The sequence below is a fragment of the Chiroxiphia lanceolata genome, chromosome 9 (genome assembly GCF_009829145.1).
Source record: "Chiroxiphia lanceolata isolate bChiLan1 chromosome 9, bChiLan1.pri, whole genome shotgun sequence".
Taxonomy (NCBI): Eukaryota; Metazoa; Chordata; class Aves; order Passeriformes; family Pipridae; genus Chiroxiphia; species Chiroxiphia lanceolata.
The window spans coordinates 8,352,380-8,365,467 of record NC_045645.1 but is presented as its reverse complement, the minus strand read 5'-3'; the positions used below and the strand labels follow the sequence as shown (position 1 = coordinate 8,365,467).

The following is a 13,088-nucleotide window of genomic DNA, read 5'->3' as shown; positions in this document are numbered from 1 at the left end:
TTCCAGCCAACCTCTCTCATCAGTCTCCCAAGTTCACTAAGAATAGGCCCCGACTTCCACACGGATCCACTTTCTCCTCTCCAGCTGTCCGGAGCTGTGGGCTGTGCCTTTGTGTTCAGACTGGCTGGTGCATCATCCCTGCAGTGCTGCAGCAGTGACAGCTCCTCAGGAAAGAATCCACCCAGGAAAGTGGGTGGGAGGGGAAGAAAAGCCTCAGGCTTCCATCTCACACTGCTTTTTTAGTTTTTCTCTATGTCTGACATCGACAACACTGAGATAAAATCAAATAAAAACTAGATGTAACTGTGGAGAGAACAGTGGTTTGATTGCTACTTACTCAACCACTATTAACTGCAAGCAAAAGCACAGCAGTGCAGAGGTTCCTGAAGTGCTGGCAAGGCTGGATGTAGAGTCCAGAATAATTCTCCTGTGGATGCTGCAAATTGTGCTCCTTTTGCTTGTTCATTAACTACTTTAAGAAGTAGGTTTAGCTGTAAGGATTATTCCAGTGGGGAAAAAAAATAATACATTTCACATAAATCAATTTATCATGACTCAACTGAAAAACAGTCTTGCTGCAAAGGTTTATTATGAAATAAATAAAAAGTCCATAAGAGAAGTTTGAAAAATCTATTTTATGAAGCTTTAAGATGCATTGGGTAGAATTACCTATGGTTACATTTCAATTTCAAAATAACAAAGTTATTTTGGGCAAGACACTGAAATGCCAAAAGATTTGATTATCATACAGGTGGAAGATAACATTTATGTAGCATTTTCTAACAAACTGTCCCATCAGAGGAATCCTCATATTTACACATTGCAAACATCAGCGAGATTTAAATGATGTCTTGCATTTTGTTTCTTGCTTTTTAAATATGGAGGACCCAGGAATATTATGCAACTGATACCAAAGCCATGGCCTTCACAGTGGTTATACAGTGTCTGTGCTCCACGGCCCAGCCTCTCCCTGCTAGGGAAGCATTGGGAGCAGGGCAGGAGCCTGGATACACTGCCAGGATAGCGAGTCCCTGCCCGGAGCTGCACAGCCAAGACACTTCCCGTTTAATTAACTGCTTCTCTGCATCAGTAAGTCCAGTATCCCTGAGATAGGAACCACTGCAGCTGGAGGGGTCAGGCTCTCCCATCGGTACATACGTGATAACTGTCTTGGTATCAGGTGTAAACTTTGCTAAGCCAAGGCCTGAATGTTTTCTGGCTTTAGAACCCACTTAGTGCTTACTGGCAGCAAGTCGTTTCAACAGCGGCTCGTCGTAAACCCAGCACTCTCCATCTTCATGGAATAGCTGGGGAAAAAGGAATAACCACACGTGAGCTTTTCACGACTCAAGTGCAAAGGAGCAAGTGCTGTTGGAATAAAGCTCACCCGTGTTTCCCAGGAGGTCTCGCTCTCCTTCCTGGCCCTGGCCTCGGCTCTCTGCCGCTCCTCAAGCGCGTGCTTTGCAGCCGTGGCCGCGTCGATGTCTCGGATTTTTAAGTTGTAGGTTACATCTTTCCATAAGCTTAGAAAAGAAATTGGAATGGAGACTGCTTTATAGGGGCAGAATGCTACAAGTTGTACAAGCATAGCCATGACTAAGAGCCAGTAGTATTTGTTTTGAGTCAAGGTAGGTCTCACTTTCTCTAAAGGGCAGAAAAGCCCCCAGTATATATTAAGTGCAACTGTGCTGTTTACTGGAGTGAGGAGGCCGTGGTGGAGCTCTCTGGACCTCCTTGAACATTTGGTCCTGATTAGGATGTGACTGAGAACTCCAGGTCTCTTCCCCCTTAACTCCCCAGCCTGCCTGCACCTGGCTCTGCTGCAGCAAAGGCTCAGGGAGAGCAGAGCTGGCCCTGCACTGACTGGAGTCAGTGCACCCTTAGTCTGTACTGCAAACTGGATCGAAAATAAAAACCTTAATTTGCCCAGTTAACTGAAGTTCTTACCAGCGAGACTCAAAGTCGTCTTGGTCCTCCAATTTCCTTACCTTCTTCTTAATTGTAGGCATTTTCTTGGTATCTATAAAGACAGCATTCTCCTGGAGTGGGAGATGAAAAAAAGAAAAAAAAAACTATTCAGGTCTGTATCTAGACTTTAAATTTATATACCCTCACACTCTAGTACACTGGTTGGCAGGAAAGACATGAAAAGCAGCAATTCTTTAGATTCTGTTTTCATATAAAAGTCAAGCTCCCTTAAGAATAAATAAACGAAGTATCTTCAGGGTTTTTATCCTGAATTCAGCATTCTTTTGGGCAGCCTCACAGGAGTTCCCAACTACTAATGTTTGTCAAAAAAAGAAAAAACAAAAACCAAAAACCACCACAACAACAAAACCCCAACAACCCAAAACCCAACAACCCCCTTCCCCCAAAGCCTTTTAAAGCACAATATTCTGTTTCTGATGAAAACTTAAAGAACAAAGAAATAAAGCTGTGTTACCCCTGTTGAGTATTTTGCATACATGACCCCATTCCATTCTCCTTCAATGGAGCAGAAGGGTTTCTTGTCATTTGGAGAACTAAAGAGAAACAAACAGTCATTTCTCTGCTGTATTACAGGAACTGAAAGATCCTGAAGGATCAGAACTTTATCCCAGTTGCTGTTCAGTCTGGTTTATAGCAGCCCTTAAAGTATCCATCACCAGTACAAAAGAGATGAGGGTTCTGGAGCTGTTTGCCATGAATTAATTGGATAAACCTTAACAGGAAGCACTGATAAGGGTAAGACAGGCCTTGCCCAAAGGCTGGATCTGCATTTGGCGTTAGGAAACTAGTTACAGGCCTTCCAAACAGAATTAGGGTGGTAAGTTTAAGCTTAAAGATGTTTTGCAATCTCAGAGCTACTTTCCCCAGACCACTGGGAAACCCAGACACCAGTTCTCACGTGGCATCTCTCAATGTGTCAAAAGTGATTTAAAACCAATTATAATATAAACCTCATTGTGTCAGCATCCACTTACTGACATCACAGCACATCTCCGAGTACGATGGGAATCTCCACTGAATTCTCTGCCCTGGGTGTGTGCACAGGGATTGACCAAAATCCACCAGACCACAGGTATCAATAAATATGTCAAGGCCTGCAGCAGAGCTGTGACTGACACACTGTGAACAGCAGCACTCCAAGGCTTGCTGCAGTATTGTATTTTTAGGAGACGTAGTGATGAAGACATTTTTGATAACTCAGGAGAGAAAAGTTCTCTCTGGCAATCAGCTGAGGATGTTTCTGAGCAGGACAAGGCAGCACTCAGGCCTGTGCAGGCTTCCTCTCACAAATTTGGCTGGAAAACAGCACCCATGACAGGTGATCATGAGGTAAGTTATTGTGTGTTGTTGTATTCAGTATTCTACACTCCTGACTGTCCTGGAAAAAATCAGAATTTAAGTTGGAAAAAAAGTGATATGAAGAAACCTGCTTACAAAATTTCAGCTGTAACTCTGTGCTTCTTTCCTCCATAAAATGGTTTCGTGTGGAAGACGATGGAAGCGTTATAACCTGTCTTGGAGCAACTAATACTGCACTCTCCACCAAGTTCTATCCATGGCACAGTGAGAATAGACCTGCAATTATAAGTGTATGTACACAGTTATAAGCTCTCGACTGATAAACATTAAGCATGAAATATCACAAGGCATTAAAAATGAAAACACCAAACAGAGCATTTACTTGCCTTCCATAGCCATTAGGAAAGGTCAAAATATAGTGTTCATCATGATCTAGGCATGTGACACATCCTAGCAGAGAAAAATAAAAATAGATTTCAAAACTATTAAGTAAAACCTCTACAAAACTTTTCATAATGATCTCCTGAAACATGTCATTACAAGCAGGTACCATGAAAAGGAAAGCTGAAGAGTTTTATTTTTCATGAATGCTGAGAATGCCCAGCTTCTGGAGAAGGCAGGGATGGCTGCATTTGTGGGAAAAATTGTGATTTCAGCACACAAGAGTGTGTGGAAGGAATCTCTGATTCCCAGACACATAAGGTCTAGTTGCATAAATTCAACCATTCCTTACATTTAATACAACTTTAAATAATTTATGTAAATTATTCTATGAAAAATTCTAGTTGTAGAATGTAAATCTCTTCTACTGTAAATTTACACACACATACCTTGCCCTATGTTATGAACCCCAATAGACATTCCTAGGAATTTTGACTTGGTCCATATGTGAGCATTGAACTGTATCCTCTTGCTAAAACACTCCGCGTAAAATGCTGAAACTGAAGGAAAAGGGATTAAAAACAGCAGCACAAGACATGGATACTATTGTTTCCAAATCATTCATCAGGAAATATCTCCAAGTGCCTCATACTTATGTGGCAAGAGAGTTTGCAATTAGTTTCTCAGCCAAACAATTTATAGAGATAACTTTCAGCTTTTAAATCTGGAGAGAAAATGAAAATCTCGGATTTAAACCAAGAGCTGATTTTACTGGATCCACCTCTACTTGGCAAAGTCACTGTCAACTTACTTGGAGGATGGTGAGAGACCTGTTCTGCCACAAAGGTTACGTTGCTTTTACTGACCCAAGGGACTGGTCCTTCCGAAACTGGCTCCTGTGGGACAGGACAGAGGATTTCCATCACTGACTGCTTACAAAACACTGGATGCTTCCAAGAGAAGCTGCTTCCATGTTTAAAAGCTGCTAAAAATGTATTGCAGTGATTTTAACGTATTTGTCAGTTTGCTGATGGGGAATAACCCCTTAGTCCTGAAACTATGATGCTTTCTAAAGAATAGTGTTTCTATTCTCTTGTTTTTAAGTATAAATGTATTTATTTGTCCTCAAATAAAACAGTTAAACTGACTCATGTATAAATCCAATTACAAAATAATATTTAAGTGGTAGAAAGAGTTTTCATTTTTGCTTCTGAGATAGTGTGATCTGCATATTAATAATGATCAGATTGTATGTACCACAAAACCATAAACCAACATTCATTTCCTGTGGCAAAGAATGTAAAGTGTAATTCACAGTTAGAAGCAATGGAAGCACAAATACAACACTGCCTTTATGCCAGGAAATGGGAGTGCAAACATTCACCTCAGAAATTAGAAAGATTTGAGCAAATAAACTGGTGGGAAGCAAATTAAATAGAAAAAAAATACATGGTTTACATCTGAACAATGACATTTTTAATTAGATATACTACACTGAAGCTACATGAAGTATCTCACAGCAGCACTTCCCACATCATCATTTACAACTTCCCAAGGTGAAAAGCCTAAATGAGGAATCAAAAAAGAAAAACAACAACAAAAAACCCACCAGGCTGCGCTGATTTAAAAAATAAAACAGCTCAGGAAAAAAGAATATTTTCAACATTTAAGTTTTGTTGATTTGCTACTTAAAACACAGCACAGGCCATTTCAGTGAGGAAGTTAACAAAGCTCTGGGATTTGCCCACGTGCATTCTAGGCCCCACAAAACATACCACAAGGAACTAACCATGTCATCTTCACCTTCGGAGCCTGGCAACACCCAGTGACATCGGAAGATCTCGCCCAGAATGGGATTGTAAGGCTTTTTAGCAACTGACCCTTTTCTTCCTGCATGAAAAGCTGAGAGGTACCATTTAACCACCTGAACCATCCGCTCCTTTGGGTCCTTCTGGTCACTGATGCTACAGGAGCCAAAGGGAGAGAAAAGAAGGACAGGCAAAATGAAACAGAAGCAGGTACCTTGGACACAAGAAAGCTTTCTGGATGCTTGGCTGTTTCACAACTAGGAGTTTGACTGCTTTAACCATTTTTCAAGTTTATATCAAAACCTAAGCAATATTCTTCAAAACCACCAACTTACTTGGACAGCCCACAGGGGCCATAAACAATATCAGAAGCAGTTAATGCTTTACTTAAAAGTCAAATACCTGACAAACAAGTCCGGGTGTGCAAAGAAGTCAGCATACATTTCCAACAGGGACCTTCTTTCCAGAATAAAAGTTGGAAGAACAACCTGAGTGAAGAAAAACAAGTCTTACAGATGAAGGTATTTGAACATCCTGCACACCAGCCAACTGTACTGACTGTAAATAGCAAACAGCCCCCACGGCTCTGTGTGCCCTAAGCTGATTGTGAGCTCAAGCTTAGCAAAGAGTTCTGACATATGCAGGTCAGTTGGCATCTTCTATAGAACCCAAGATTTAAGAGGAACTGTTGTTTTACATGTATTCAAGTCCCACTTAGAGCATATCCTATATGGCTGAGTTTATCAAATGCTGTTCTTAATTACAGTATCAGTGATTATTTAATTTCATCTACATGTCCACTGTCAATTTTCAGTTACAGTCAGAATCTCACTCATGCAGTCACATCCTGTTATGTGTCTCTATCAAGATGAAGGTTAATCTCTTCCCTACTGCCTCCCAAATGCATGGCAGGTTCCATTCCTGTGGATCTGCTGCCTGCCTCACTGTGACCCAGACCACTGCTGAAAGCAGAGTTGATTGCTGTTGCTGACAAGGTCTGTGTTCATGATGCTTCTTGGCAGCTTGAGATCAGTAATTTTCAGCTATTCCAGGAATTCCCAAAACAGACACAATTTGGATCAACTCCTATTCAGAACTGCCAGAAACTTGCTGCAGTTTGCTTGTGAGCTGCTGGCTGTTTCCCCAGAAAAGTTTTATCTTTTTATCATCTACTGTGTGTTCCACACTGGACAGTTCAAGTCATCCCCTTAAGGAAACTAATGAGAGGACTGATCTCTCCCACCCTTTTTCAGCCAGGAATTGTTTAAATTTAACCAAGCTGCCTAGAAAGACCAGGACATTCAGAATGCTGTTCATTCAGCCTTCAGACAGACACCAGCATGAACCTCATTCATGAAAAATCCAACCCTTTTCTTGCCAGATCTACATGTAGCTTTTCAAAAGACAAAGGCAACTTATTTACTCATGAAGATCCCAATTAAGCAAAGCATTTCACTATATGGTTGCTTCCCCCTTCTATTTATGCTTTATTGAATGTCACCATACTCTGGGATCTTGCAGGTCTTTGTTCTAGGAGGCTAAAGGCAAGAGTAACATTACTACTGCACACAGCATTCCTCTTATCCCAGCTTCAGAGGCACTCCAAGAATTAGGTTCAAAGAGAAACTGCCACTTTCCATAGCAAACTACTTTCCCAAACAGATTTTAACAGCTGGATATATTTCTTCTGCATTTATTTCTCCCCTTCCTGATTGTTTTCGTCAAACCAGTCCTTGTTCTTCTTGAGGGAGAACCCTAAGGATTCTTCGGAGGATCTTGTATGGTTCCGAATCATGGGTCATCTACCGCCACCACCTGCGTCTCCTAGAACGCTTCCATCAGCGCTGCCTCCGTACAATCTTAAACATCCACTGGTCAGATTATGTGACCAATACATCTGTTCTTGAGCAAGCAGCAGTCACAAGTGTAGAGGCCATGCTGATGAGAACACAGCTGCGTTGGGCAGGGCACGTCTCCAGGATGAAGGACCACCGCCTCCCTAAGATCTTGCTCTATGGTGAACTTGCCACTGGCTGCCGCAAGAGAGGAGCCCCGAAGAAAAGATACAAGGACTCCCTGAAACAACATCTCAGCCTTGGCCATATTGATCACCATAATTGGTCCACTCTGGCCTCAAATCGGGAGGCTTGGAGACACAGCATCTATAACGCAGCGGAAGCCTTTGAGAACACACGCAGGATCTCTCTCGAGGAGAAAAGGCAACGCAGGAAGAACCGTGTCTTGCTGAATACTTCATCTAAGGAGTCTTTCTGTTGTGCCTTTTGCAACCGGATATGTCTGTCACGTATTGGCCTCATAAGTCACCAACGTGCCTGTAACAAATGTGGATAAAGCCTTCCCAAATCTTCGTTCGCGAAGCCCAGCCATGATTTCTCCCCTTCCAGTAAGAACTTTAATTGAAAAATACCATGCTAAAGACATCACAGCTTAACTAGCTCTTAGAACAAATATGCAGTTAAATTGTTATGTAACAATGAACTGATTGACACAGAACTCAGGGTTTACTCCCCCTCTCTTCCCCATGAACACCCAGCCAGTTTACCTTGGTTAGATCCATCCCTAATCTAACTTGTGACAGGAGATGCATGATAACACTCTTGTGTTCTTCCACCGATTCTCCTTCCCCATCATCCTCTCGGTCATCGGGAGGATCGAAGAGATCTAGAAAGAACAAATTGCTTTTGTTTCTCTCTAAACCTTCAAAGACAGACTGTATTTAATTAGCATATATATAGCAATCAAAACCTAAGGTTTTTAAATCCTATAATTCATCAATCTTCCATTAGCAAAGAAACAGTAGATAAATCACTTCCCTAAGTACCTTGTCACGCATATATGATCATTCATATATTGACACAGCTTACACACAGATGAACAAGCAGTATCTCCTCACTGGAAGTTCACACAGGCCACTCACCAGTATCATTGGTGCCGTTGGACATGGAAGAATTGAGGGACTCTGTGGTATCTGGACGTTTCATGCTGCTGCCTGTGCTGCTCCGAGTCAGGACTGCAGCAGGCCCTGAAGATCTAAGGAAGAGTAATACATTCTCACAATTCATAATTAACTAATTCAGACCAAATTATTATGATTTGAAATTCATAGTCAAGGACTTTAGTGACAGATATTAATATATGTGCAGTGACAGACATTAATACGTGTGCTGCATGCTAATTCACAGAAACCCTGGAATGGACTGTAGGACTGGGAAAGCCTTCAGCCTCAGCTAACACCACCTGAAGGCAGAAAAAAGCTGACTAATCCCTCTTTGAAATGTGTACCATCTCTTAAAATTAGTTTTCCAATTCATAGAAAAAGAAGAGTAAATAGAGATTTTTGAGGACAGGGCAAAAATGTCCTTTAGTGAATGTGAGGGGGAATTGGCCATTTACCAAGGGTTGCACCAAATGCATGTGAAATGCACCTGGTCTCAGACTGCAGTTCTGAGCTGTGGCTTCCCAAATTTGGTTTATGTTAGAGTTTGTCAATATTTATAACTGATGGAATGGGAAGGAGCAGAGGAGGAAACTGCTTCCCTCACAGACATCTGTCTGTGGCTGAGGGAGAGGGTACTCTCACTGTTACACAAAGTGGCTTTTTTGCCTCCCTTTTATTTTTTTAAAGCCAGTCGGGGTTAATTGCTTATTTAGCTTCTACAAGCAGACAAGCCCTGCCCTTGTAGATAAAAACTGCTTTCAGCACACAGTGCACACAATCAGCTACTCACTCCAGACATCGCTTTGGGGAAGAACTGCTCTGGTAGAATTCATCAGCATCATAGAACTCATCCTCACTGCTTGAATAAGAAAAATCTGGGACTGTATTTGGAGATAGGTTGACATGGCTTGGAGAGGTGAGACTGCTGCTTGGTGCTGATTGCCCACTTCCTGTGGAGTATTAAAAATTACAAACTTAACACAAATTCTTCCAAAATCCACCAGCTGTAATTTACAAATAGGATTCTTCAAATCAATAATAACTGGTGTGAAGTCAGAAAAGGAACTTAAAAAATTAGAAGCAATAATTATCAGGTTCATACCGAGTTACACTTAACAGATAACAAAAGAAAGGTCACAAGGCAAATGAAGAGTATAAAACATCAGTAAAGTTTAAAGACATGCTTTCCCTAATTCCTGCAAGATTGCAATGCTGGAGGCATGAAGGGAAGCTGGTAATACTCCCACGTATTGTGTGCACATGGCAGGGAGAAAGAGCAGGATAACTGATTTTAACACAACACTGAAATAGGTGTTGTTTAAAAGCAAGATGTAGGCCAACAAAAAGCCGTCTTAATAACTAATTACAGGCAGTACATATTCAGGGGTTGTTTTCTGTAGTTCAATAAGACAGTTACACAGAACTGTACCTGTACTATTTGGTGTTGGAGTCTGATTTCCAAGTGATGCTACTACAGGTCCCACTGGCAAAGAGGAGGGTCGCTGCTCTGACTTGCACAGCTGAGCAGGTTCTAGGGGATAGTTTGATATGTTAAACCCAAAATTCAGAAGGAGACTCCATGTTATTTCACCTCACCTCCAAAAATTAATTTCTTTTCTATAAAAGCCATTCAGACAGAAAAAAATGAGTTTCCATCACTTTTATCTTGCTCCTGTTTTTATTAGAAAATGTGGCATTAAGAAAAAAAAGCAGCTATTTAGCTAAAATCATTTATATTTCTGAAAAGTACGGTTTCATTTATTCTAAAAGAGTGTGTTAGAAATGTAACTCAGAGCAAGTGAAAGACATTAGCTTATCCACAGAACCAGAGGCAGATCTACCTGACGGTCGAGGAAGCTCCGTGTCCCTCCCGCTCCTTCCCCTTCCTCTGCCCCACTGAGGTGACTGTGCAGCACTAAGCACCCGTGTGACACAGAACCTGTCCCCTCTCTGTCTGGGTTGTAGTTACACCTGCTCTGCTCAGAAATATTTGTCCTGGGGTTGTTCCTGCCCCCCTTTACCTGGAGGTATGACCGCTTGGGAAGGCATCGCGCTGATCCCCGACGGCTCCAAGGGACTGGGCTGATAAACCGCGTCCACCGGGTTGATGGTGCTCTGAGGCAACAGAAAGAAAAGCACTTTTTTTTCCCCCCCCTCAATCAAAACAAATAAAACAAAGCACAAACAGCAAGAACACTGTGAGCACAAGAAATGCCCTAATGCGAGAATAGCGAATTCCTGAGAGAGAGAGCAAAACAAAAATTGACAGTTGAGGACATGAGAAATACTTTCAGAGCGATAATATTTTGATTCTTCACACAGATTTGACAGTAAACTGAGCTTGCTACAGATTTGAAGCACCCTATAAAGAACTCTTGTTTCAAGTTCTAGCTTCTGGTATGCCTTCCAATGGCCATTAATAAATATTGCATGCAAAGAGTGGAAAGTTGGATGCAAATTATCTGGCAAAAATTAGGACAGGTAATCTGCATTTTTAAAACAATATTTTTCCCCCAAAATTAATTTGTCCAGACCACAGTAATTCAGCCCATAAATCAAAACAAGAATCATCAGCATGTTTACAGCCATGAAATAGCTTTGTTGCCAAAATTCTTCCCAAAGCAAGCTCAGAGTGTTTAGTGCAGCTCTGCAGAGGACATTTCAATTCATTTCTGAATGTGGGCACTTGGAAAATGAAGCACCAGGTCAACTCAACACTCAAAAGTCACTGACTTCAGTGTATGGTCTGGGGTTTTATTCAATGAACCCCTTGGAAATCTAAATTGTGGCATCTTTGAATCCATCATCTAAGCATTGTTTGTTATATATGTTTACACACAACAACCAGAACATCTGGGTTGTTAATTGTACAAAAGGAACATAAAACCCTTTTCCAAAAATCTTGCAGTTTAAAACCCTCCATCTATGTCAGAACTGTGAAAATCTCTGCCTCAGTTTGCTAGGAAATTTAGTCTGTATGTTTATCCTCTTTTTCAAATCAATATTTAAAACAGAAGAGCATCTGCAACTGTTCTTCCCTCCTTTTAGTCTTCAATTCCTATGTGCACTCAAACCGAGGGAAATGGGCTCATTTTAACCTTCCTCCTGCCTTTCCTACAAAAGGCAGACTTCATTCTTGCCTCCTTTCCTGGTTAACTGTAATTCTGAACTTCATACTACATTTGGACAACACTCCCAGACACATGGTGTGATTTTTGGGGCTGTCCTGTACATAGCCAGGAGTTGGGACTTGATGATCCTTGTGAGTCCCTTCCAACTCAGGATATTCTATGATTCTAAAAGTCAGTGAAGAGTTTTATTATTTTTTTTATAGCACAGGATTTATTTAATTGAAAACAAACCTATTATTCCCTGTTTATCTCTACAAAAAGCTCCATTAAAAAAAGGCATAAAAACAGCTTTCTAGATTTTCACTGGTGTTACTAACCAATATACAAATAATCCTGTACATATACTGATACTCCACTGTATTCCAGCATAAAATCAATGTCACTTACACATTACTTCACCTGCTTGTGGAATTATGCATGCAACACAGGTCCCTGTCCCACAGAGTTCATAGTTTAAAACCACGATCACATCTTCAGAGTTAAGACTTAAAAATCAAGATTGTCCTATGATACACAGGATGCTATTGCTATCTCTGCCTCCCTTACTTTTTAGGGAAGCTAATAATCCGTATTATACAGAACAATGGTGTGATAAAGGAAAGAAAGAACCAAGTAACACTGATTTTGTGTGCAGGATTGTAACTTTATCCTTAACAATTCCCCGTACTGCAACATGAACTGGAATTTCTTGTTGGATATTTTGGGGGATGCCTTCATGGGTTAGAAGCAGATGAAGGCAGATCTGAAAGTTTCCTACTCTGAGTTTAATAAGAGCTTAACAACCACACAGAAACAAGACTGTCATCTCACCACGGTGTCAAACATTGATCATGTTTCTGCCTAAGTTTAAAGTGAAATCCTGACCTTTGGCCCAAGCTCACGTTGACCTCAACAGCATTAAAATTCTAGTCTTCACCATCACTGATGCATCAGTTAATATATTCTTACAAGAATATTTTTTTCTCCCCATAATACAACCCACAGATAATGATATTAGTGGCTAATCAAATTCAGACTATATTCAGACTATATTAAGTAGTATCTGTATGAATTTTCTGTATGAAAAATCTGAAGTTGCAGGTGACCTCTGCCTGTGGAAGTATCTACCTGCATAACTTCTCTTTTCCAGGGCACATCACAGAACCAATGCCCTTACACTAAGACCTGAATTTTGGGACTATCCACAGAGTAAGTAGGTAATCATCTTACTTACAATAAGCATGAAACCAAAATATGTATGTGCATCTTTACTTCAAAGTTCATACCAGAAAACCCTACTGCTAAAGCTGTTTGTAATGGAAAGACAAATAAAGCCTGGGAATTACTGTCAGCTGTAACAAAAACACACTGTGATTATTTTAGAGTTATGTTTTACTGAAACCAATATCCTATTAAAAGTATCTGAAATGTACTCAAGTGACAAAAAGAGAATGAAGGAAATCACATGTGACCAAAATCAAAAATGACAGAAGTTACACTAAAAATGCAGAAGTTCTACTGAAGAACAAACACTGCTTAGAC

The 13,088-nt window shown here is 40.8% G+C and overlaps 1 protein-coding gene across 9 annotated transcripts in view; it reads right to left on the bottom strand.

Moving 5' to 3' along the window:
- Positions 1-544: 544 nt before the first annotated feature.
- The window catches only part of OSBPL9 (oxysterol binding protein like 9), a 60,305-nt gene continuing 47,761 nt past the window's right edge, over positions 545-13,088 (bottom strand). For 8 of the 9 annotated variants that reach the window (XM_032695803.1, XM_032695798.1, XM_032695800.1 and 5 more), the window contains 15 exons: positions 10,458-10,551; positions 9,866-9,967; positions 9,227-9,386; positions 8,416-8,528; positions 8,041-8,159; positions 5,880-5,965; positions 5,459-5,633; positions 4,481-4,565; positions 4,119-4,229; positions 3,675-3,738; positions 3,424-3,564; positions 2,444-2,522; positions 1,948-2,039; positions 1,388-1,523; positions 573-1,307 (listed from right to left, as the gene is read on the bottom strand). In XM_032695803.1, the coding sequence (XP_032551694.1) occupies positions 1,233-1,307; positions 1,388-1,523; positions 1,948-2,039; positions 2,444-2,522; positions 3,424-3,564; positions 3,675-3,738; positions 4,119-4,229; positions 4,481-4,565; positions 5,459-5,633; positions 5,880-5,965; positions 8,041-8,159; positions 8,416-8,528; positions 9,227-9,386; positions 9,866-9,967; positions 10,458-10,551 (1,632 nt within the window). In that variant the 3' untranslated portion in view covers positions 573-1,232. Of the gene's footprint in view, positions 1,308-1,387; positions 1,524-1,947; positions 2,040-2,443; positions 2,523-3,423; positions 3,565-3,674; positions 3,739-4,118; positions 4,230-4,480; positions 4,566-5,458; positions 5,634-5,879; positions 5,966-8,040; positions 8,160-8,415; positions 8,529-9,226; positions 9,387-9,865; positions 9,968-10,457; positions 10,552-13,088 lie in introns of all 9 variants that reach the window. The other variant, XR_004358441.1, reaches the window with a different exon arrangement.